General features: G+C 48.4%; 7 protein-coding genes across 7 annotated transcripts; 3 read left to right on the forward strand and 4 right to left on the reverse strand.

Annotated features, from left to right (window-relative positions):
• The first annotated feature begins 667 nt into the window (after positions 1–667).
• On the forward strand, positions 668–8616 carry LOC131262164 (CD109 antigen). Its single transcript, XM_058264101.1, has 8 exons — positions 668–2422; positions 2551–4995; positions 5086–5272; positions 5434–5825; positions 5892–6085; positions 6153–6327; positions 6420–6525; positions 6593–8616. The coding sequence occupies exons 1-8, from the start codon at positions 668–670 to the stop codon at positions 6805–6807; spliced, it is 5469 nt and encodes a 1822-aa protein (XP_058120084.1). The 3' UTR covers positions 6808–8616.
• A 438-nt stretch (positions 8617–9054) lies between these two features.
• Positions 9055–11165, reverse strand: LOC131262173 (geranylgeranyl transferase type-1 subunit beta). The gene is made up of 3 exons (XM_058264116.1): positions 10663–11165; positions 10127–10595; positions 9055–10056 (listed from the first exon to the last, which is right to left on the reverse strand). Exons 1-3 carry the CDS (start codon positions 10770–10772, stop codon positions 9529–9531), a joined length of 1107 nt encoding a protein of 368 aa, XP_058120099.1. The 5' UTR covers positions 10773–11165; the 3' UTR covers positions 9055–9528.
• Positions 11166–11531: 366 nt separating this feature from the next.
• LOC131262177 (large ribosomal subunit protein uL24m) lies at positions 11532–12449 on the forward strand. The gene is made up of 2 exons (XM_058264119.1): positions 11532–11681; positions 11752–12449. The coding sequence occupies exons 1-2, from the start codon at positions 11589–11591 to the stop codon at positions 12412–12414; spliced, it is 756 nt and encodes a 251-aa protein (XP_058120102.1). The 5' UTR covers positions 11532–11588; the 3' UTR covers positions 12415–12449.
• Positions 12450–12491: 42 nt separating this feature from the next.
• LOC131264012 (UDP-glycosyltransferase UGT5-like) lies at positions 12492–14134 on the reverse strand. Its single transcript, XM_058266302.1, has 2 exons — positions 13882–14134; positions 12492–13789 (listed from the first exon to the last, which is right to left on the reverse strand). The coding sequence occupies exons 1-2, from the start codon at positions 14132–14134 to the stop codon at positions 12492–12494; spliced, it is 1551 nt and encodes a 516-aa protein (XP_058122285.1).
• Positions 14135–14817: 683 nt separating this feature from the next.
• On the reverse strand, positions 14818–18500 carry LOC131264013 (uncharacterized). The gene is made up of 12 exons (XM_058266304.1): positions 18422–18500; positions 18248–18334; positions 17982–18183; positions 17738–17905; positions 17497–17591; positions 17276–17430; positions 17016–17199; positions 16707–16959; positions 16379–16641; positions 15685–16319; positions 15246–15591; positions 14818–15180 (listed from the first exon to the last, which is right to left on the reverse strand). The coding sequence occupies exons 1-12, from the start codon at positions 18498–18500 to the stop codon at positions 14885–14887; spliced, it is 2763 nt and encodes a 920-aa protein (XP_058122287.1). The 3' UTR covers positions 14818–14884.
• Positions 18501–19122: 622 nt separating this feature from the next.
• LOC131264014 (serine protease 53-like) lies at positions 19123–22370 on the reverse strand. The gene is made up of 12 exons (XM_058266305.1): positions 22343–22370; positions 22186–22272; positions 21921–22122; positions 21688–21855; positions 21539–21633; positions 21305–21459; positions 21065–21248; positions 20750–21002; positions 20426–20688; positions 19906–20369; positions 19495–19843; positions 19123–19418 (listed from the first exon to the last, which is right to left on the reverse strand). Exons 1-12 carry the CDS (start codon positions 22368–22370, stop codon positions 19123–19125), a joined length of 2544 nt encoding a protein of 847 aa, XP_058122288.1.
• Positions 22371–22847: 477 nt separating this feature from the next.
• On the forward strand, positions 22848–23387 carry LOC131264015 (sperm flagellar protein 1-like). The gene is made up of 2 exons (XM_058266306.1): positions 22848–22971; positions 23044–23387. The coding sequence occupies exons 1-2, from the start codon at positions 22848–22850 to the stop codon at positions 23385–23387; spliced, it is 468 nt and encodes a 155-aa protein (XP_058122289.1).
• The last annotated feature ends 19 nt before the right edge of the window (positions 23388–23406 follow it).

Below are 23406 nucleotides of genomic sequence, written 5' to 3' on the forward strand. Positions count from 1 at the left end.
AAGAATATTATCTTCAGAATAAAATCAACTAATAGTATTGGGCGAAACATTCTCTAAAGTGTGCTAACACTTACGGACCCGATTCTCTCGTTAACCCTCCGGTTGGCACCGTCATTAATCTCACAACCCCCCTCACAGATGTGTTGCAACTCCGCTTCATTTTCTGCACTCGCCGAAGTTGTTGCCCGACACATTGTAAGGTACAACATGTGTGGCTGTCATTATCGATCTTAAATGATATTAATTTTATGGCATAATCTAAGCCCCGAGTGTGTGTGTGAAGAGGATACCCTGTGAAGTAGCGTCAAAGAAATAAAACAAGGGCCATGGACATCGCATTTGGACTGCTCGTTTCGTTACTGAGGGATTGAGAAGGAGGAGGGTTCATATGGATCATCGAATGGTTAATGGTCAGCATTGTCACTTTAACGATTGAAATAATCAGAAAGAGGAGTGAAAAGAGGGATCATTACATGTAAGGTGCATCTGTAGCACTATTTCGTTTCATATGAAATGAAATTGCCTTGAACCTGCGGAACCAAAGCAGAATACGTTTAAGAATATTCTAACAATACACCTCACACTTTCGAAAGGCTATAGTACTAATGTAACTGTTACAATTTCTCTTTCCAGAAACCAATACATCACAGAGAGGGTCGGCTACACCATGAAAGGCACACGGCATCCGACCGCCCGGTCGGGTGCGAGGACACTCCTCTGCTGTCTAGTGCTTTCCCAAAGCCTTCTTCTAACCCTCGCCCAACAGTTACAACCACAGTCGAACGATGTCAACCGCTACAACCCTCAGGATCCGTTCGGCAGCAGCCGGCAACAGTACAACCCTCAGCAGTACGATCCGAACTCGCGAACCAACCAAGGCCTAGGATCGCCAACATCCGGCTCGAACAATCCACGCGATTACTACGGCAACAATCAGGACACGAACAGCATCGACGGGAACCGGGTGGGGTTGGATGGAAACCGTAACGTCGTGTTCCAGACGACCACTCCGCGGACGTACTTCAACCGCCAGACGTCACCCCGGTCGCGTGGCGGAAGTTCGTTCAACAACCCGTTCGTGAGCGACTTCGCCGCGGGGAATCAGTTCTCGCGAGGCATCACCTACTTCATCGTCGCCTCGAAGATGGTACGACCGGGACAGGTGTACAAGGTGTCGGTATCGGTGCTCGAGTCGCACCTGGCACTGAGCGTACGGGCCAGTATTTCCCGGGACGGGGTCGAGCTGAGCAGCGAAACGAAGCCGATCACGGTCGGTGTGCCGGAAACGCTGCTGATGCGCGTCCCACCGACGAGCGTCGTCGGCGAGTACAAGCTGCGCATCGAAGGATCGTACGATAAGAACTTTGGCGGGTACGTGTTCGCGAACGAGACGAAGCTCATCTTCTCCCAGCGCTCGATGACCATCTTCGTGCAGACGGACAAACCGGTGTACATGCAGGGTGAGCTGGTGCGCTTCCGGGCGATCCCGATCACGACCGAGCTGAAGGGTTTCGACCGCGAGATGGACGTGTACATGCTCGATCCGGCTGGCCACATCATGCGCCGGTGGTTGTCGCGCCAGTCGAACCAGGGCTCAGTTAGCTTGCAGTATCAGCTGGCCGATCAGCCCGTGTTCGGCGCGTGGAAGATTCGCATCGAGGCGCAGGGTCAGATCGAGGAGACGCAGTTCCAGGTGGAGGAGTACTATCAGACGCGCTTCGAGGTGAACGTCACCATGCCGGCGTTCTTCTTCACCACCGAGGAGTTCATCCACGGGCGCATTATGGCCAACTTTACCAACGGCACGCCGGTGAAGGGCAATCTTACGCTGAAGGCGACGATCCGCCCGGTCGGTTTCTTCAACCCGGAAGCGATCAACCAGATGAACCGCGTAGGAAATCTCGGTCGGCTGAACAATAACAACCAGGAGAACATACCATACTATCTGCTCAAGTCCAACCCGGAGCTGTACGGCAACAACAACCCGCAGAACAGTTTCACCAGTCAGATCGGTCGCGAACAGGCCGGCTACGATGGCACGCAGGACACCAGAGGCGGTAACTACGACGGACGGTTCACATCGAACAGCTACCAGGACTCGTACGTCGTCGAGCGGCACCTGGACTTTAACGAGGAGTGGCCCTTCTGGATCAAGAAACCGATCGACACGGCGGAACAGTGGGATTCGTGGACCAACACGTACCGGGAGGAACTACCATACCTGCGGTTCTTCAACGGCACGTATCACTTCCGCTTCCCGATGCGCGAGCTGGCCCGGCTGGTGCCAAATCTGTCCGGCATGGAGATCTTGTTTACGGCACGCGTTGGCGAGCGGTATTACAACGAAATCGTCGAGGGGTACGCCATGACGCGCGTCTACAATTCATCCATTCGAATCGCTTTCCTTGGAGATTCACCACAGGTATGTGTTTTGCCAGATGCCAAAAATGACATTCAAAAACGAACAACAGCGAGCTAAAGCGAATTTTATTTAATTCGGATCAATATTCCTACCACCGATACTAACCATTTTCCTTCCTCCCTTTGCAGGTCTTCAAACCATCGATGCCGTTCAGCGTGTTCTTGATCGCCGAATACCACGATGGATCACCAATCCCACTGGACGAGTTCAACGCTGGCCGGATGGAGGTGTCGGGCACCATCGAAAGCCGTGCGTCCGGTGGCCGCAGCACACTGGAACCGCGCATTCTCACGATGTCACAGAATCCGGGCGTGTGGGAAATGAAAATCGACATCCGCAACGATCTGCGGCTCGAGAACACGAAGCAAACGAACGAATTTCTCAACGAAATACAATCGATGCGGCTTACGGCCAACTTTATCGCCCCACTAGACGAGCGGTCCTCGTACGAGCGAGGGGCCACACCGGAGCGGGCTTCAACGGAGCTGCTCCTACTGTCGCACTTTAGCCCAAACAACCATAATATCAAGGTATACACGAGCACCACCGATGCGAAGGTCGGCGAATACATTACGCTGCACGTGCAGAGCAACTTCTACGTGAAGGACTTCCACTATCTCGTCATGTCGAAGGGCATAATTCTGATAACGGGCCACGAGAACGTGGAGGGTGGCGGTGTGAAGACGATGTCGATTACGCTGAGCGCCGAAATGGCACCGGCGGCCACGATCGTCGTGTGGCACATCGGGCGCTACGGGAAACTCCTGTCGGACAGTCTCACCTTCCCGGTGAACGGTATTTCGCGGAACAATTTCACCGTGTTCATCAACAACCGAAAGGCGCGCACCGGGGAGAAGGTGGAGGTGGCCATCTACGGTGAACCGGGCTCGTACGTGGGACTTTCCGCGATCGATAACGCGTTCTACACGATGCAGGCTGGCAACGAGCTGACGTACGCGAACGTCATCACGAAGATGCTTTCGTTCGACGAGCACACGAACGGGACGTTCAAGAAAACGTGGGTTTCACACAATGGCGATCCGGATGAGCTCGTGTACTATCCGGCCTCAACGTTCGGAATCGACGCGAACAGGACGTTTGAGTATGCTGGGTTGGTGGTGTTTACGGATGGCGTGGTTCCGATGCGTCCAACCCTGTGCGATCAGTCGTTAAACTACAGCGAGTGCTTGAACGGACGCTGCTACCGAATGGACAAACGGTGCGATGGGTATATGGATTGCGAGGACGGTACGGATGAGGCCGGCTGTGACGCGCGTAACGAAACGCTGCTGATCGAGTTCCGCAAGTATCGCTTCAACCGCATCCTGCGTCACTATCAGAACGTGTGGCTTTGGAAGGATGTCAACATTGGGCCACACGGTCGGTTCATCTTCAACCTGGAGGTACCTCAGGTGCCGGCACTCTGGTCGGTGTCCGCGTTCGGTATCAGTGGGACGCGCGGGTACGGGATGATCCGCCGCCCGCTCGAGTACGTCGGAGTGCAGCCGTTCTTCATCAACGTCGAAATGCCAACGGTGTGTCATCAGGGCGAGCAGGTCGGCATTCGTGTGGCCGTATTCAATTACCAGACGGTGGACATTGAAGCGACTGTGGTACTGCACAGCTCGCCGGACTATCAGTTCGTGCACGTCGAAGAGGATGGCATCGTGCGATCGTACAATCCGCGCACCTCCTACGGTGAGCATCAGTTCTACATCTACCTGAACGCACAAGACTCCACGAACGTGTACCTACCGATCGTACCGTCCCGGCTCGGCGAGATCGAGGTCACGATCCACGCCTCAACGTTGCTCGGTGCGCATCAGATCAGCCGTAAGATTCTGGTCGAAGCGGACGGGCTCGTGCAGCACCGGCATCACTCGATTCTGCTCGATCTGCGCACTCGGCCACTGCTGGTGCAGTACATGCACGTGAACGTCACCGAAACACCAATCATTCCGTACGAAATCGATCGCTACTACGTGTTCGGCTCGAATCGGGCCCGCATCTCCGTCGTCGGTGACTCGGTGGGAACCATCTTCCCGACGATGCCCGTCAACGCTAGCTCGCTGCTGACACTGCCGATGGATTCGGCCGAGCAGAACATGTTCAGCTTTGCGGCCAACTTCTACACCATCAAGTACATGCGTGCCAGTACGCTGCGGGACAAGCGGGTCGAGCGGCAGGCGTTCCACTTCATGAACATTCTCTACCAGCGCCAGCTGAGCTATCTCACCGAGAGCGGCGCGTTCTCGCTGTTCCGCTCGGACTGGAACCAGTCGGCACCGTCCGTCTGGCTGACGGCGTACTGTGCGCAGGTGTTCGGCGAGGTGGCCGGCCTGTACGAGTACGAAAACTTTATCTTCATCGATCCGTACATGATACAGAAGAACATGGCCTGGTTGCTGCGCCACCAGAAGGACGATGGTTCGTTCTGGGAAGTCACCTGGCTGCCCGATCGGAAGGCAAACAGTTCCGGGTTCTTCTCGCGTAACGAGGCGGTGCGGGAGAAAAATATCACACTGACTGCGCACGTCCTTCTAACGCTGACCACCGTTAATCTTCCGGCGGGGGTAAGTTTCGACTCTCCCGGTGTCTCACACCGCAAAAAGAAATCAAACAAAACTATATTGTCACTCTTTTCGTTTTTTTTTCTTGTGCAGAGATTGGCATCACGGGTTGCACTGGCGCAGCAAAGGGCATTACAGTACTTGCAGCGTAATCTAGCGACGATAAAGGAAGCGGGTTCACCATACGAGATTTCGATCGTCGCGTACGCCCTCATGATAGCGAAGGCTCCGAAAGCGGAGGCAGCTTTCACAATGCTGGCGGAAAAAATGCGGACAATCGGTAAGTCCCGGGGGATATGTAATTTTCAACGAGAAACACAGCAAAACAAACACTCAAAGTTGAATTTCAAAAATACATGCCTACTAATCTTAATGTCTCCACATGATTGTCTACTGCCTACTATGATATAAATTTTTTAATGGTGCCCTTCTTCTTTGTAGGTGAATTTAACTACTGGGGTAACGATGAGGTGCCATTGCCACCGACAAAGCTGGAAAATCAGCGTTACTTTTCACTGCCCCGGTTGCCTTACAAATATGACTCGCTGAACATACAGACCACGGCCTATGCGCTCCTTACGTACGTCTCTCGCCAGGAGATTCAAGTCGATCCGATCGTGGCGTGGTTGAACGCACAGCGTCTTACCGACGGCGGTTGGGCTTCCAGTCAGGACACGGGGCTAGCGATGAAGGCCCTTACCGAGTACAGTACGCGCAATCGTGTGGCAAACGTTACGGAGCTAGCGATCGAAGTGGAGGCCACCTCACTGCCCGGGGAAACTCGAAAACTTCACATCACACGCAAAACCATCGGCCAAGGACAGTACTTGGAGGTAGGTGGGAAATAGAAGGTGGATTCTATTGGTCTTTAAACGATCACTACTCTCTCTCCCTTTTAGGTGCCCAACGCTTGGGGTACAGTGCGAGTGCTCGCCACGGGAACGGGTTACGCCATCCTGCAGATGCACGTCGAGTACTCGGTGGACACGTACAAGTTCCAGACGGAACCGCCGGTTCCAGCGTTCGAGCTTACCACCAGCACTCTGTTCCACGGAAGGAATCAGTCTCACATTAGCTACGTCATTTGTCAGAGGTAATGTTTTGTGAACATATTAAACGTAAAAGGCATCTACTAAATTCGTTTTTGTTGTACCGTTCAGATGGATCTACACGGAAGAATCAATCCGTTCCGGCATGGCAGTGCTGGATGTGGCCGTACCGACTGGGTACATGATCCAGCAGCAGAAACTGGACTCGTACATTCTTAGTCAGCGTGTCCGTAATCTTCAGCGGGCTCGGTTCCAGGAGCGTAAAGTGCTCTTCTACTTTGACTATGTAAGTACATATACTGGGAAACCCATAGCAATTACATACAAAAAGGGTTCCATTCTTTAACCGGATCAATTTCATTTGTTTCTCCCCTTCAGTTGGACGACGAATTCGTGTGCGTAAACTTTACGCTCGAAAGGTGGATGCCGGTTGCCAATATGTCCCGCTACTTGCCAATACGGGTCTACGATTACTATGCACCAGGTAAGGCTAGAAGTAAACCAACCATAAAATTACAATTATCTTAAATTTATACATGTCTTATTTTCAGAACGATTCAATGAGACGATCTTCGATTCGCTCCAAACGTATCTGCTAAACATCTGTGAAGTGTGCGGCAGCTCCCAGTGTCCGTACTGTTCGATCTACAATCTGGCCGTGCGGGCACCGGTTTCGGCCGTGCTGATGCTGCTCGCAGGGCTCGCGGTCATCGCACGCCACTACCGAATAGTGAACCCGAACAGTTGGATCTTCTGGAACGACTAATAATGACACGGGGAATCACAAAAAAGAACGACAATCGTGAGCAAATTCAAGCGACGGACGGCGAGGAGAAGTGGTTAAAGATTACCGTTTAAACAGCTTACATCGTTAGTTTATTATTTTTTATTATTACTATTTACACACCGAATGGGGAAATAATGTGTAAAAGATTTGTGGCCGCATAAGCAATCATCACAGGGCATATAAAAAAACTACACGAAAAGGAAATGCCCATGTAAATATGACTTCTTCAGCGCAACAGTGGCGCTTTACGTGAAGAATCTCTGAGTTTCCACGAGCGAAAGGAATTCGAAAGGATTTTGATTGTGTCCATTTCATCCTTCATTTTTCGCGTTTAAGATACTGGAAACCCTAGCATTAATAAGCCATCCGTTTAGTGAAGAATTAGAAGAAGTTCAAGAAACGTAACGGAGATCGTTTTTTTTTTTTAATGAAAAAAGTGTAAAGAAGAAATCGTTTCTTTTTTTTTTGTCAATCACGAAAACATGTAGAACGCTTTTCCATCTGATGCAGAAGAAATAAGCAATTTACAAAGACTAGAACGTAAGCTAAAGCAGGCAAGATCGAAACACCCGAAAAAGGTGGTTCACAATGTTTGGCTTTCCGACGCCACGTGTTCAGTGTCGCTTTTGCGTTTAGATTTTACTTTCGTGCTATCGTTGACATATGAATTTTTTTTAAACTAAAATCAATCCGCCCATTTTTTTCATATCTTCAGCATCTCTCGTCCTTATTTTTACTATTAAAAGTTATCTTGTAAATGTCTAAGTTCGCAACTTAAGAGAGAAAATGAAAGAGTTTATATGTGCATCTCGAAGCAAAGCAAGGCCGTCCATTATGATTCTGGTCAAGTTAATCATTTCGCGCTCTTTAATTTACTTACGTTTTTATATCTTTTTTTTTAAAGAAATTTTACTTTTTATGCACGTAATAATATGTAGTGTTTTTTACAATCGGCAGCAGGAGGATAAAGTTGAGGTTAAGCCCAAAACAAGAAAAGCTCCTTTTTGATAGACTTTTGGTGGAGGGATAACCTCGAAATAAAAGCCGGGTGCCGAAGCATTCGAACGATTACTCGAACGGAACGACGAACGGTACAAATTTGTTAAGGTGCCTTAGCGTGTGTTTGTCGTATGGGAGAAAAAAAAAACAACATGACGAAACCTCAAACCTCCACAAAACTCGGGAAACACCAGATGATAGCACCAGAGAGCAGTAAAGAGCAAGCATTATTAATCCAATCCGTGACGAGGATTTTTCACGGAAGAGGTAGTTTTTCCTCTTGGTCACCTTTAGTAGAAACGATTACGATATACATATTTCCTTGCCACAATTTATTAACCGACGACCATGTGTTACGGAAGAAAAAGCGTGTATTATAAAGCCATATTTGGTTGGAATTCGTAGTTCTTTTCCTGTTTTGTTTCGTGCATATCAGCAATCAGCGTAAGAGTATTGAAACAGTCTGTAGTATTACGAACGAAACACGAGGCCCGTGGATTCGTTGAAAAGATTTAGAAGTACACGATGTGGATTGAGGAATGTATCTTTCCCTGATAACAAGTCTAATCGTGCAAACGTAGATGGAATGGTAAAGCAATGAAATATTCTTAGGTCCATCTTTCAATAAAGAAAATTTTCATCACAAAACCGAGTTCAAACGGGGTGTTTCTTTTGTTTCAAGACAAGCCTCATCATGTTTAGAACAAAAAATAAGTAGAATTAAAACCAGTTGGTACCATGAAAAAGAAAAATAAAAAACCAATCTTTCTTAGGTAAACCAAAGTTCTTCGTTATCATCATCCAATGACACAATCGCCAGCAGCACGTAGGCTATTGGTCTGCAGTATGTCGCATAAACAAACGTTTTTCCCCGAGTGGAAGGGAGGTAAAGATAATCGTTCATGCGACGAACTATTTTGATGCATGAAAACCTGCCTTTAATGGCCAATAGGATAAACATAAAAGTGCATCTCCGCTCTACGTGCGATAAAACACGCGACGAAACCTGTTTGCTCAGCGCAAACGGACGTGGATGATTACAGCACGGGTTGGACCGGCGGGACAGTTCAGCCATAAACGACGTCAAGTGGTGGGGTTACATTGTGTTTTTCCGGGCTAACGAGCGGATCTTTCATTAAAGAAAGTAGATAACAGTGCGCGTTTTTTTTTCGTAAAACTGACATTGTAGTAAAACGTTGTTTTTTTCTAAAATAAATTTATTTCTCATTTACGCTTAAGCACTACCACGTTTGTTTGATTACATCTACATCTTCGGGCTGGACCGGGTGTACCAGCCGGGTTTAATTTACAAATTTGCCACGCGACCGATAAGCGACACCACAGTAGGCTAAAATATCTACACGCGAGAAAGCAGCTTTTTGTGTTGTTGTACCGTGTTTCGCTTGCGTTTGTTCTTGGCACTAGGGAACCCCACGGCACCCTACGATTGGTAGTTCGAATTCGGCGAAGCTTTCAATACACTTACCCACCTAACTAAGTAGCTACGAAAAAACAGGAAAATAAACACCACTTTTCCTCCGGTGGTGTTGAAACCCACGGCGTAAAATAAATACATCTACATCTCTGCATGGGCCTTGGGGGTTGATATGCAGCATTTTGATTAGAGCGAAATGATTGGAACCGAAACAGGTGAAACTCTGTGCGCTAGCTGTTACTGTCGATTATGACCTTGGCGTCCTACTATTCGATGTGCACCGTCACCTCACCGTTGGCGGACGCCAAACCGTCCTCCAGGAGGCTCCAGTTGCGCTGTAGCTCTTGTAACCTTCGGTAGGCACGCATCGATATGTTCAGGCTCGGTACGACCTCCTGCAGGCCGGGTTCGCCCAGAAAGCTTAGCCCGCACAGTCCGAAGTACGTGTGGAATGGGTCGGTGTAGGCGTGCGGCCACTTGGAGAACCCGCCGATGGTGGCATCCTGCGTCGAGAGAACGTAGTCTCGGTTGTCGCGGTAGTTGGTCAATTCGAAAGCGTTTAGAATTTTGAGCGTTGCCGCAATCCAGAAGGAGTAGCACGTGTCGACCGGTTTGTTTGGACGGCCCTGGAAACCATCCTGCTGCCGGAACACGAGCCACCGGATGATCTTTTCCCGCGTCTCGGGCGTTAGTAGGTGCAGTTGGCCGCTCAACTGTAGTGCCGCGATGGCACAGAACGTTGTACCACCGTGCGATTCCATTTCGTAGTGCTGGCTGATGCCGTAGTCGTACCGCTGAAACAAGGAAACAAACCGACGCGTAACGTTATAACACAAACATTGCGTAAGGAGATCTCATTCTTACAATGCTCTTGAGGATATAGTCGGCCATCTTTTTCCGATCCACCCGGCCCCAATCGTTCATCATGGCGCATATGGCAGCCGCACAGTACACGAACCGCATATCGTGCTCGCTTCCTTCGATCGTCGCACTGAAGCTACCGTCGTCCCGTTGTACCGCCGCAACGCCTTCTACGATCGCTTTACGATTCAATCGCGAAAGATCGTCGCCCAGAGCAACGAGAATTGCGATGCCGGTATATGTGATCGCCAAGTGGCCCCATCGGAACAGCCTCAATCCGCAGGTCTCCGGTGTGCCAACCACGTCGAACGTACTCGAACCCTGAATTCCCCCATAGGCCCGCTCGCCCGGTTTCGGCACTACCTGCAGTTTGTAGATCCAATTGATAATGTCCTGCTGGAAGGTGTCCGGCAGCAAATCGAGCGAGTTCAACACATCCAGTCCGCTGACGGCGAAAAAGGCGATCGTTACTCTGGAAGTATAAGAAAACGGACAATTGTAAAACAGGTTTAGACGGTAAAACTTTGGTGCGACCTTACCTCGTCGAGTCGTGAGAAGCTAACCGCTCGGGAAGGATATTTAGGAACCGTTTGAAGTATTTGGCGTGCTTTTGAAACTCGACATCGTCCCCTTCCACGTTGCTATCCATTTCGAGGCTTAGCAGTCCACCCAGCTTCTAGCTGTGTAATACCGTAAGGTGAAGTTGTCTTTTTGCTCCCGGGCACGGATAGTTAACGAATGCACACGACGCAGGAAAAGCTCGACGATGCGATTGCGAAACACGCGTCACGAAGGGCAGTTAAATATCTTCACAGAGACAGGACACCACTTTGGTCCCGAGCTAGTTTCAAGGTTGGACACAATGTTGAGGGCAGTAGGCAAACGAGGAGTGAAAAGGGATCAGCACCGCTTCGAATGGTACATTGTGCGACGTGCCAATGCTCAACCTGCTCTCCCTGGTCAGACCGGAAAGTATAGTCCGAAGACGTAGACGGATCAAATTAAAATAACGATACTGTTCACAGCGTTCTGGTACTGAATCACTCCATTTCGCTTACTTTTGTTTTCAACGATTAGAGGAGTGGAGGTTTTGACAGTTCTGGTGGGGGATCGGAATTTGCGGAAAATGTAAACAAAAGTTTCCAAATTAATTTTACACGATTCACTCAATAAAAATCCCTTAAAATACGTTTACTGAAAAGTTGTATTTTTATAGAATTTCTAAAAATTGCTCCAACATAAATAGAAATGAGAAAATGTAGTATTTATTTGTCATTTTCAATGTTACTACTTCGTTCCAGCAACCTTGATTTCACTCTGTCTATGTGATGCAACCCTGCAATGTCCAATGTTTATCGAGAACTGTCACAACAATGTCACTTCACCGGGTTTCATAACATCATAAAAGTTGTAGAAAACAGAAATCCAAAATTTAGTGTAATCCAGTGCTCCTATTTAAATCAAAATGCGTTTAACCGCGCTGCTACAGAAGGTTGGGGATATGTCCAAAAAGTTCTCCAACTTTCCCGACTCCTACGTGAAACGATCAATGGAGCAGGTAAGGTGTGCTCATGGTTGTTGGCAAGCAACACCAATCTCTATCGCAATTCCCTCGTGTTGCGCTTCAGGTATATTGGAAAACACCACGCGGTAAGCCACAGTATTTGCCCCGGACGGTCGAGAGGAAAAAGTTTCGCTTCACCACCAACCGACCATGGACGGGCCAGTTCCGGCAGCAGAATATGCCCGGCACCATCCGGAAGAAAGTCTTCATCGAACCGATCGCCAACTGGAGCTTCTTCCGCGGTGACCGGGTCGAGGTGCTGGTTGGAAAGGACAAGGGCAAGCAGGGCATCGTAAGTCAGGTGATACAGGAGCGCAACTGGGTGATCGTGAGCGGTCTCAACTGTCATCTGCGCAAGGTGGCCGACGAGAAGGACTACCCGGGCATCATGATCAAATCGGAAAGCCCACTGCTAGTGACGAACCAGGTGCAGCTGGTCGATCCGTCCGATCTGCAGGGAACACCAATCGAGTGGCGGTACACGGAGGACGGCGAAAAGGTGAGGGTATCGACGCGCACCGGGCGTATTATTCCGATTCCGAAGTCGAACGAGGAAACGCACGACTACAAAACCAAGGGCACGTACATCGAGCGGGAAAAGGACACACCGGCCGATGTGGTGAAGGAAATCTCGTTTCAACCGGCACTGTGCACCTTCGAGATGGACATAATGAGAGAGCAGGGCATCGAGGAGGATCGGGTACCGCTCAAGACGTACTGGTACTAGAGGATGAAATATAGCGCTATTAGCATTAGAGGAAACCTGTAACATTTCACTTTATTTTTGTCCTAATCGAAAGCCGATTAACGACGCCTTCTGCCTCTGTAGCGCTTCTCTTTCGTCGTTCGAAACACCAGCCAAATCAGCAGCGGTGGCAGTAGAAACACGTCGAGCATATAGTACTGGAACCAGGACAGATTAACCGCTTTCGATTTCAGGTGGGCCGCACCGCCATGCCGGGCGACATACTCTATCCAGTAGATCGATTCGTTCATCGGTTCGACGATCCGGTCAGTAAACAGTCGAGAGATTTCCTTCGCCCTACTGTAATACCGCTTATCCGTCAGCATGGCCGCAATGTTCCCACCGAACGCTTCCACCGTAATGTCCACAAACAGCATCTTCCGAGCGAAACCCATTCGAATGGCACGGTCCGCGTTTCGGTTCTGATCGCCAAAGAAGGGCATAAACAGTGTCGGCACACCGTGATGCATCGCCTCGAACGTACCGAACTGGCCACCGTGGGAGATAAAGAGGATGGTGTTTTTGTGCGCCAGAATATCGTTCTGCGGGGCCCACTTGCGAATCATCACGTTCGGTGGGACGTTGCCGATTTTGGTATCGTCTTCAAACTTCCAAACCACCCGCTGCTGGAGCGTCCCGAACACCTCCAGTATCGCGTCCCGTTTCTCCACCGGCATGACCGAACTTTGCATGTACGCACCGAGCGAAAAGTAGATAACACCGTGCGGTGCCTCGTCCATAAATTTGCGCAAATCATCGGGCAGTGGTTTCGGTGCGCGAATGTGTGCCCCGGCGATGTTCACCAACCCTCGAATGGTCGGGCGGGCGGCGTTCAGGATCGGGTGACTATTGACGAGAATGACCGAGACCGATTTCTGCAGCTCCTCCACACTCGGCAGTGGGCCACGTTCTGCGGCCAGCTCGGCAAACGCTTCCTGCGCCACCTTATCCGTGTCCGGCAGGTAAACGAAGGTACGGTAGAAGTAGTCAAACAGTGAGAGTATCGCGTTGTACGATCGCTCCGCATAGCTCATGTCGTCCTCGTACGAAAGGACCATGTGCGGGACGAAGGACCACGGTGTCTGGAGGCCCATCATGCTATCGAAAAAGTCGGAATAACCGTACGTGCTGATCGTGACGATCGGTGCGTTGAACTTGTGCGCAAACATGAGCCAACTTTCTTGGAAGAACTGTTCCGCGATGATCAGGTCGAAGTGAAGGTCACGCCGGGCGATGAATTGACGCACGTTTTCCGTCTGCAAACCGTGCCGGCTCGTGTTCAAGCCCAACTCCCAGTACATGAAGAGCTTATCGAAGTCACTCGTTTGACTCGATGCGAACAGTCCCTCGACGGGAACTGGAAAAAGAGAAACAGAATGCAAACCGTTACCCACCACCAAGGGAACCAAATTTGGGACATTTAAATGTCCCCACCCAGCGTTCACTCACAAGTCTCCCGAATCGGATACGGTGGATCGATGTATATTTCCTCGTAGTTTGGCAGCGGTTCGCCAAACTTGAACGCGGTAATGCACGTCACCTCATGTTGCCGTTCCGTAAGCTCCCGGATGAAATGCTTCAGCATCAGCCAATGGCTTGGGCCGGGAAACGGTACCAGGAAAAGTATTTTGTACCCATCGGCGAGCACTAGCGAGCCACAGAGCAACAGAAGCGCAGCCTTGAGAATCACACCGGGCCCCATGTTGGACCGACGGTTGAATCTTCCGCACCTAAATGTAACGATCAACTGAACAACCAAACCAGGAACTAGGCTGTCTTTCCAAGCACGAGAGCGTACCTTATCGCCTGTCGTAGGAAATGTTAGATGATAACATTGAAGTGACTTTGGTGTTTTAACGGATCACCGCCAAACGTATCACACAAACACGTGTTCACTATCTGGACCAGCAGTTCTGCATAAAACTGATCCTCCTTAGCCGTGTTTTTGGGTGTCACTTAAATGAAATAGATTGGCTCGCTTGTTCGCGAGCAAAGGTTAAGTGGGAAGCTCCCAGCATCCCTTATCTCGCTCTTGCTTATCAGTTTTTTGTTGTGCATACCTAAACTGATCAGCGTGTTCCAGATGGTGCTCCTAAGTCAATGACCAACGAAGAATGATGTTCCAAAAATATGTTATGATGAATGTATTTTGATCTTCTTTTCACGTTGTTTTCATGTTTTTACTATTTGAAGAAACTTTACTCACATTCAAAAGCTTTTTGTTATTAGCGTAGGCTGAAATTTTGGTTCAGTTTTACTTAGCTTGCTGGTAACTGTTTTAAATTGTAGTTAATGTTTTCGCCGATTCTCAAAACAAAATAGTACTTAAAATATGAGATAAACTTTTTATTATTATTTTTTTAAATTTTTAAAATGTTCTCATACTTTTTTTTTCGAAGAGTATATTGGACAATGGGCAACAATGCCTAGTAAAGTAAATGTACTCGCGTACCTACATCAAACTCTTTATCCAACCAACGTACGAAGATATTCGCGTATTCACTCCCAACTGCTCTTTGGCATTTCCAAAACTTATGATGCCTACCAAATACTGTGTGGTGGTATTATCCGCCTTGTCCTTCCGGTACCATACGATCGGGTCCCCGGATATAGAGGCGACATCCTCTGAATCGATGTCGGAGCAAAACTCGGTTGCGCTAAGCTTTCTTCCGCCCCTCTCGTTTAGGTACCCCTGGCAATCGGTGTTGTACTTCGGATAGTTCTCTACAAAACGCACCTGTCCGTCCTCTGGAAAACAAGGGACACCATGAGAATATGGACAATTCTGGAATATTTACAAGTGGCTCACTTACCCCTGACCATTCGCTGCAGCAGAAACGGAGTGTGTGTATCGTTTTGCCACAGACAGATGGGATACTTTTCCGCCGTTGGAACAATGTTTTTCTCCAACCGGACAAGCGCAATGTCGTTCTGGTACGTTTTCGGGTTGTAGCCACGATTTATAGCAATAGCGTCAATTTTAACTACTTGCGGACGGCTTCTGGTCACGTTGGGAGAGCCGGTGGCGATGTTTACCACGTTCGGGGGTGCGCTTCCACGTGTCAGACAGTACGCGGATGATACGACGAGGTTTCGTGCAATCAGCGTTCCGGTGCAGGGCCAACTCGTTTTACCATCTGTTTGATATCCAATGTAAACCTGCATATAGATTGGGAGAGAAAACGATCACAATCCACAACGAAATATATATAGTACAACGAAATATAATAGTAAAATCATATAGTCCTTTACCGTATGGAAAAACTGATCGATCCTTCCGGTTTCGTAGGAAACTTCCCGGTGAAACGACCTGTAACGACTCTCGCAATCGTCCAGTTCCGCACTGGCTGCGGTGGTTTGATTTTTGATGTTATGATAAGGGCAGCAAACGACCGAATTGGTTCCACAAAAGCGCACATTACGATTCACCCCGATGTCGTACGCTACCTTGGGACATGTGGCCACCTTCACACACAGCCCAGCACTTCCGTCCACGGCCGAGCAGTGGTCCAACTCATCCAGATCCCGATTGAAGAAGTTCACCGCATCGCCGTTGTCTCGATAGTTGGGTAGCAGTACCGACTTCAACCACTCGTGGTGATACCCAAGCCGTGTCGCCACGGCCGACCTTCCGAAGCCACAATCCTTCCCGAGCAGGTTCAACCCGTAGATGTGCTCAAAGTGTCGATAGGTGCGCCATATGTTGCGCCTAAGCGGTGCCCCGAGCAGCATCTGGCACGCTTCCGGAACCAGAAAAGGCTTGTTACCGAAGCACAAATGCTCCTCCGTCAGGCCACGGCTTAAACCGGGTAGATAGTCCTCCGGGATGGAACAGTTCCCCTCACCCTGAATGTCCGCCCGGGGGGATAGTTGAACAATTTGGGGTTCTAAAAACAATTACAAATGAGTTTGCTTTTTAATTGACCGTTTGGTCAGACATGCTTACTGAACTCTGTAATGTTTTCGGAGTGGTAGTTAAACTGATTTATATCCAAACGACCCTGCCCGGTGACGTAGAATTTTGGATCGGGTAGATCGAAAGCACTCCAGATACACGCAGGTACGAACTTTCTCGATAGCTTGAACCTATTCTTCATCTTTAGCACGGCCAAGTCGTTGTAGTACGAACTGGGAGTGTACATCGGGTGTCGGTACACATAGACCACCTCGTTTCTGGTACCGTTGTGGACGATATACGATGCACGCGTCCTGCAAGGCAATGGAACGAAGTAATTCGTTTGTGCTTGCAAGGAAATAATTCATGCGTAACGAACCTTTCGAAAACGGCACAGCGGGCCAACGTTAGTACGGTGTCTTCGTCGATCACTACCCCGTAGCATTCCTCGGGTGCCTTTCGACCAACCGGCCAGTGTATCTTCACAGTTTGGGTGGACTCAATGATGTTCATATGTGCTTTGCTTGAATCAATAGTTTCAAAACTATCCGATTTACCGACCACCACATCATCCTCGTACTCTCGCAAGTGAACATATCGCAGCGCGCATGCGTAAGGTTTAAAACTCCACTCTAAAATAAACATCAATTATGTTAAAGAATGACCAACGTTGCATAGTGTTGCTTACCTTCAATCTTTTCGCCACGTTTCGCCAGCTCCGATCGTATCCAGGGGATGTAGGAGGATACCTTCATGTACACGCCGGGCACCGATTTCCCACAGACACTCCCGAACGAGGTAACGGCCACGACGAACGGAGTCATCTTTGCGTTGTGTAGCAGTTTTATCTGCAACGGACCGCCAGAGTCACCCTGAAAGAAGCCATGCGTCATTAGTGAAGCAAATGAGTAAGGTTAGTGGCTGTTCCAAAACCGGCTGCTCACTCACCGGACACGTGTCCATTTTAATGTCACCGGCGCATAGGTGATAATTTTGTAGGCCTTGCTTTAGCCCACGATCCCCGGCGCGGTACTGTCGATCACACTCTGCCTTTTTGACGACGCTTAGCGATACCTTCAGAAGGATGGGAGTACTCTTCTGACCTATGGCATGGAAGACGAAACTCATAATGATGCAGAGAGCTTTTTGATTAGTGCAAGGTTACAAACCGAAACCTGTTGCTCCCCAGCCGGTCGCGTCCATCGAAGGGAAAGGTATCTCCTCGTCGTTCCACAGACACCCGGGAGCCACAGTATCATGTAATCTGTGTGAGAAAAATACATTAACATGCAATCAACATCATCTTCTCTGATAAACTTGAAACTATCGCGATCGTGAATGACCTTCTGACGTTTGCACTAAATAATATGCATGCTTTGATTGTCGGTTGTTCGCCACCTCGCTACTTACACTACGTTCTTTTCCAATCGCAGCAGTGCCAGGTCGTGATACCGTGAGCTAAACCGATGCTCCGGATGGCGTATAATTTCGACTATCTTTAACTGCTGCGCATATTGGTCGTCCGTGTCGTTGTACAAATCGATATCTCCAAGGCGAACCACATCCGGTTGCATGTTCCTACGGACGTGAAGGCCGTCAGTAAAAAATCACTCCCTTTTTATAGACCACTCGGAGCCCCTGGGGGGTAACGTACTCATCATCGGCTGCACAATGGGCGGCAGTTAGGACATAGTTCTCCCATATCAGCGAACCTCCACAGTTCCATCCGATCGACCCATCGGGTTTCGTCCATCCGACGGCAGCCATGTGGGCAAACTCACGCAAATACGCCGGTATTCCGAAGGCAGGCAATGCTTGCGGTCCATCGCCATACTTGTAGTACCGCAGGTGGCAATCTACGACAAGGTTGCTTGATTGATTACGTAACATTTCCAAACACACCTGTTTCTGTTCACCTACCATCGATTGATTCTCTTTCGTTCGGGAAAAATGTAGTCTGGAGGTCCTCACCGAGTTTGGAGGGCGTTGCCAAGAGTGATCCACTGGCTGGCAAAGGGACGTGAAAACAGATTCAAGCAAAGGTTTTAAAGTCCTGTGAACACTCCGATGCCTGCCGCCCGCGGTCCTGCTTACCTGACCCGATGAACTGTGCGATAGTAATGAGCTGGCAGATTAGTACCGCCCGGAACAACTTAACGCGATTTGCGGCCATCCTCTGGCAGCGATAAACGAGAACTGAAGCGCGATGTTTTGCTACTTTGCGAATGAGCGGAACAATAAACTTTCGCAGCGATCAGACGGGAACCGGTTTGGGAGATTTTAGTCTTTAGCATCCAAGACAACCGTGGAGTCGGGAGGGGAAATCCCGATGGTAAACAACGGCATGACTCATGTCTCGAGCCGGCGTAAAGTGTTGTGCTTTTTTGATTGTCTGTTCACGTTCGTCATCAATCAGAAACGTTATGTCCAAAAAATGAGACGCAGTCAGGTGTTTAAAATCGTCTGGACCAGGGGTCGGCAATCTATTGCTAGGTTTACATGAAGCGCAAACCAATCTTTGCAGTGATACATGTGCGCAAATGTGTTTTTCGGTCAGATTTAGGAGCACTAGGAGTTATCTCACTCTATAAACCTTCAAACCCCCAGTAACTAATATCCCTTCTACCCTAACAGTTTGTTTAAAACACTCATTCGTTTTCAAAAAATCCAATCTCACACTCATAGTTCAAAGGATATTAGACATGTGAACATGTGTATTCTGCAGACTTGTAGTTTTTTAATGGAATTTATTTCCAACAAGAATATATGGATATCCCCGCCCAATACAGTTGCTCTCAAAGGAAGTTCTTTATCCAAGTTACATAAGATGAAATGCGAGTATCAACTCCAAGCTGCACTTCGGCGTTCCCAAAGCTTACAATGCCTACCAAATATTGTGTGGTGGTATTATCGGCCAGATCACGTCGGTACCATACGATCGGTTCGCCGGATAAAGGAGCCACATCGGCTTGGTCGATGTCCGTACAGAACTGGGTGGAGTTTAGCTGGTGGCCTCCCAGCTCTTTGAGGTATTCCTGACAATCGCTGTTGTATTTGGGATAGCTCTCCACAAAACTGGATTCTCCGTCCTCTGCAAAGATAGGAACGCGAATGGAGACAGAGAAGTCAATAACGGCAGCACTTTGATTTAAATTTCGCGCACGTACCCATGGTGACCATTCGATGCAGCAAGAATGGGGTATGTGTTTCGTTTTGCCACAAACAGATGGGATATTTCTGTGCCGTCGGAACAATGCTTTTCTCCAACCGAACAAGCGCTATGTCGTGCTCGTAGGTCTTTGGGTTGTAGCCCGGATGTACAGTGATCGCCCCGATTTTGACTGCCTTGGGCCGGCTCTTGGTCACGTTGGGAGCTCCCTCAGCGATGTTGACTACCGTTGGCAGGGCACCTTCACCTTTCAGACAGAAGGCGGATGTTATCACCAGGTTGCGTGCAATCAGCGTACCAGTGCACGTACCAATCATCTTCCCTCCCGTTTGTCGTCCAAGGTAAACCTGCTCGTAAACGAAATGATCACTTTCTGCCACATACAGTTGATGCGGCAAGTGTACTTTACCGTGTGGAAGAATTGGTTAATCCGTTCCGACCTATAATCCAAGGTTCTGTGAAACATTTTATAGCGACTTTCGCAATCATCCAGCTCCTTTGCAGTACTGTTGGGTATTTTAATTTTTTTGATGTTATGGTTTTTACGGCTCGGTTGGTTGTTGGGAAGCAACACAGAATTCAGCCACTCGAGATGAAACCCAAGGCGTGTCGCTAAAGCCGGTCTTCCAAAGCCACAGTCCTTACCGGCTAGGTTTAACCCGTAGATGTGCTCGAAGTATCTATCCATACGCCATACATTGCGCCTTATTGGGGCACCGTGCTGCATCTGGCATGATCCTGGTACAAGAAATACCTTGTTCCCGAAGCACAAATGCTCCTGCGTCAAGCCGCGACTTAAACCGGACCGATAGTCCTCCGGAACGGTGCAATTCCGGATGTCCGATCGAGGTGATAGTTGCACAATTTCGGGTTCTATAGAAATACATTTTAAATACCGGTACATTCATATAGTTCGTGTATCAACTTACTAAGTGTAGTAATTTTTTCCGAGAAATAGTTAAACTCATTCAAATCCAATCTGCCGTGTCCGGTGACATAGAACCTCGGATCGGGCAGCTTGAAAGCATTCCAGATACAGGCAGGAACGAAATCGGGAGAAAACTTAAACCTCTTCTTCATCTTCAGTACCGCTATGTCGTGGTAGTAGGATTTTGCCTTATACATTGGATGTTGTACCACCCGGATGATATCGTTCCTGATACCGTTGTGCACTGTATGGGAGGCAGATACACTATAAAACAGTTATTAGTAAATAGTAACATTTTCAAATACATGCAATTAGCTCAACCAACCTTTCGAAAACGGCACAACGAGCCAACGTTAGCACAGTGTCCTCGTCGATCACTACGCCATAGCAATCGTCGGGTGCCTTTCGACCAACCGGCCAGTGTATCTTTACAGTTTGAGTTGAATTAATAATTTCCATATGGGCCTTACTACAGTCGATCGCCTCTTCGCTTTCGGAACGATCTATTACAACATCGTCCTCGTACTCTCTCAGATGGGCATATCGGAGGGCGCAGGCGTATGGCTTGAAACTGGATTCTAAAAAGAAATAGACATTTCGTTTTGAATTCAGAAATGTACAAGTTATCATAATATCATACCATCAACTTTTTCCCGTCGTTTCGCCAATTCCGACCGTATCCAAGGAATGTACGGAGCAACCCTCATGTACACGCCAGGAATCGATTGACCGCAAATTGTACCGAAGGAGGTAACTGCTACGACAAATGGAGTCATCTTCCCATTCGAAAGTAATTTCGTCTGCAGTGGACCTCCAGAATCTCCCTGAAAACAAAGTTGTCAATGCCACTGGATATTTTTCTAGTCCACCTCACACTTACCGGACACGTATCCATTTTAATGTCTCCCGCACAAAGCTGATAGCTCTGAAGGCCTTGCTTCAATCCTCGCCGGTCTACGCGATAATATTGTTCACATTGTGCCTTTTGGACGACGCTGAGGGACACTTTCAGGAGAATCGGAGTGTGTTGTTGTGCTGGTTTTTTTTAATCAAAAACAGAAAACATTGATTAAGCTTTTGTAAGACGCATGGTTCAGGTGATAAAGTAACTAACCGAAACCGGTGGCACCCCATCCAGTTGCATCCATCGAAGGAAACGGTATTTCTTCGTCCTCCCATAGGCATCCGGGAGCGACAGTGTCGTGTAGCCTGTAAAACGAAATATATTAATTCAAAATCATCTTTATAGCGACTACAACTTACACGACGTTCTTCTCCAATCTCAGCAGAGCCAAGTCGTGATAGCGCGAGTTAAACCGGTGTTCCGGATAGCGTATAATTTCGGCAATCTTTAACTGCTGCGCATATTGGTCGTCCGTGTTATTGTACAGATTGATGTCCCCAAGCCGAACAACATCCGGTTGGACGTTACTAAAAAATTAATGTAAACATCGCCAATCAACCGATCACATAGAACCAATAAATTATCAACCTACTCGTTATCTACGGCACAATGAGCGGCCGTTAGAACATAGTTCTCCCATATCAGCGACCCGCCACAGTTCCATTCGATACTTTTATCCGGCTTCGTCCAGCCGACCGCGGCCATATGAGCAAACTCACGCAGGTATACCGGACTTCCGAAGGTCGGCATAGGCCCAAGCTGTTTGCCATACTTGTAGTACCGCAGGTGGCAATCTAACATAAAAAATACACTAGCTTTACCACACCAATCACGCAGAATACCATTTGTTTACTTACCATCGATCGTCTTTCTTTCGTTTGGTAGAAACGTAGCAGTAATCTCCTCGTGAAGGTTTGAATACACAGGTTGTAATTTTCCACCAACTGCAGAGGGAAAGGAAATCGGTACCGACATCAGCTCCGTATATGGCACTGTCCTGAATGCTTACGTTACCTGACCCGTACTGTTCGATTGCAACCATCGTAAAGAGGGTTGCCGCACACAAGAACTTCACACGGTTTGCGGCCATTCTGTGGCAGTTGCAAACACCGAATGAAACGGAGTTGACGATGACATGGTATACGAAGGTATTATCTATCCGTACAAGATGAAGAGTGAAGAGCAATCCACAAGCTCATACATCAGCGTGATGAACCATTGTAGATTATGCTTGGAAACGCTGGCTATACAGGCTCAACACTGATTGTGTTGCTCGCAAGAAGAACTGATAGGAAACATGAACGATCTGGAGTACCAGACTCTCCTAGATAAGAAAGCAAATAGTTTATGTGTTTTTGGCCTCCTTTGTCATCCAATCATAGCTCAACTTTCGGATGCATACTGTTTACAGGCGCGAAGTAACCCGCTGAATTCCTGGCATCGTAGTAACCATAACCATCAATTTGATTGAAACTGCCGTCAGGAAACAAATTGCATATAACAAAAAGGTTGCGCTACGATGGCAGGTAATAAAAGTTTGGTCACGCTATCTTCCGAGGAGCTCGTTCAAGTCTGCCGATGGGTGAAGTCATTTCATTTGTCAAGAAATATCAAAAATTTTCACCGCGACATGTCGGACGGAGGTAAGATGGCGGTTGTTTTGCTATTCTCTTCCTCGTGTTCCTTCTGTCTAATACCATATCGCTTCACCACAGTGCTTGTTGCAGAAATTCTTAAGCAACTTTACCCGAAGCACGTCGATTTGCATAACTATTTTAGGTGCAACTCCACGCGAAACAAACTGATCAACTGGCAGACACTGAACCAAAAGGTATTGCGCCGTTTGAACATATGCCTGGACGAGGGAATGCTGCTCGATTTAGCCACCGGAAGCAACGATATTCTGGAGGTACTTCTGTTCGAACTAATGTCCAAACAGCGCCTAGAATCCTATAAGTACTACCACCATCTCGAACCGGTTGCGGATGTTGTATTGGATGGAAACAATTCGGACACCACAGCAACCCATGACGAGGGTGAACATTTGGCAGAACAGTAGACATTTCTGGCGTTACTTT

The sequence above is a fragment of the Anopheles coustani genome, chromosome 2 (assembly GCF_943734705.1).
Source record: "Anopheles coustani chromosome 2, idAnoCousDA_361_x.2, whole genome shotgun sequence".
Classification (NCBI taxonomy): domain Eukaryota; kingdom Metazoa; phylum Arthropoda; class Insecta; order Diptera; family Culicidae; genus Anopheles; species Anopheles coustani.

What these genes read in the sequence shown, in the direction of transcription:
- LOC131262164 (XM_058264101.1), top strand. Translation starts at nt 668, where the DNA reads ATGAAAGGCACACGGCATCCGACCGCCCGGTCGGGTGCGAGGACACTC. An exon ending in AGCTACGTCATTTGTCAGAG is followed by an intron (nt 6,086 to 6,152) that starts GTAATGTTTTGT and finishes TGTACCGTTCAG; the next exon opens with ATGGATCTACACGGAAGAAT. An exon ending in CTACGATTACTATGCACCAG is followed by an intron (nt 6,526 to 6,592) that starts GTAAGGCTAGAA and finishes TCTTATTTTCAG; the next exon opens with AACGATTCAATGAGACGATC.
- LOC131262173 (XM_058264116.1), bottom strand. Translation starts at nt 10,772, where the DNA reads ATGGATAGCAACGTGGAAGGGGACGATGTCGAGTTTCAAAAGCACGCC. An exon ending in GCTTCTCACGACTCGACGAG is followed by an intron (nt 10,596 to 10,662) that starts GTAAGGTCGCAC and finishes TTATACTTCCAG; the next exon opens with AGTAACGATCGCCTTTTTCG. An exon ending in ACTATATCCTCAAGAGCATT is followed by an intron (nt 10,057 to 10,126) that starts GTAAGAATGAGA and finishes TCCTTGTTTCAG; the next exon opens with CGGTACGACTACGGCATCAG.
- LOC131262177 (XM_058264119.1), top strand. Translation starts at nt 11,589, where the DNA reads ATGCGTTTAACCGCGCTGCTACAGAAGGTTGGGGATATGTCCAAAAAG. An exon ending in TGAAACGATCAATGGAGCAG is followed by an intron (nt 11,682 to 11,751) that starts GTAAGGTGTGCT and finishes GTTGCGCTTCAG; the next exon opens with GTATATTGGAAAACACCACG.
- LOC131264012 (XM_058266302.1), bottom strand. Translation starts at nt 14,134, where the DNA reads ATGGGGCCCGGTGTGATTCTCAAGGCTGCGCTTCTGTTGCTCTGTGGC. An exon ending in GTATCCGATTCGGGAGACTT is followed by an intron (nt 13,790 to 13,881) that starts GTGAGTGAACGC and finishes CTCTTTTTCCAG; the next exon opens with TTCCCGTCGAGGGACTGTTC.
- LOC131264013 (XM_058266304.1), bottom strand. Translation starts at nt 18,500, where the DNA reads ATGGCCGCAAATCGCGTTAAGTTGTTCCGGGCGGTACTAATCTGCCAG. An exon ending in CGCACAGTTCATCGGGTCAG is followed by an intron (nt 18,335 to 18,421) that starts GTAAGCAGGACC and finishes TCCCTTTGCCAG; the next exon opens with CCAGTGGATCACTCTTGGCA. An exon ending in CGAAAGAGAATCAATCGATG is followed by an intron (nt 18,184 to 18,247) that starts GTAGGTGAACAG and finishes ACCTTGTCGTAG; the next exon opens with ATTGCCACCTGCGGTACTAC.
- LOC131264014 (XM_058266305.1), bottom strand. Translation starts at nt 22,370, where the DNA reads ATGGTTGCAATCGAACAGTACGGGTCAG. An exon ending in AGATTGGAGAAGAACGTCGT is followed by an intron (nt 21,634 to 21,687) that starts GTAAGTTGTAGT and finishes TTCGTTTTACAG; the next exon opens with GCTACACGACACTGTCGCTC. An exon ending in GGAAAAAATTACTACACTTA is followed by an intron (nt 20,370 to 20,425) that starts GTAAGTTGATAC and finishes GTATTTCTATAG; the next exon opens with AACCCGAAATTGTGCAACTA.
- LOC131264015 (XM_058266306.1), top strand. Translation starts at nt 22,848, where the DNA reads ATGGCAGGTAATAAAAGTTTGGTCACGCTATCTTCCGAGGAGCTCGTT. An exon ending in CCGCGACATGTCGGACGGAG is followed by an intron (nt 22,972 to 23,043) that starts GTAAGATGGCGG and finishes GCTTCACCACAG; the next exon opens with TGCTTGTTGCAGAAATTCTT.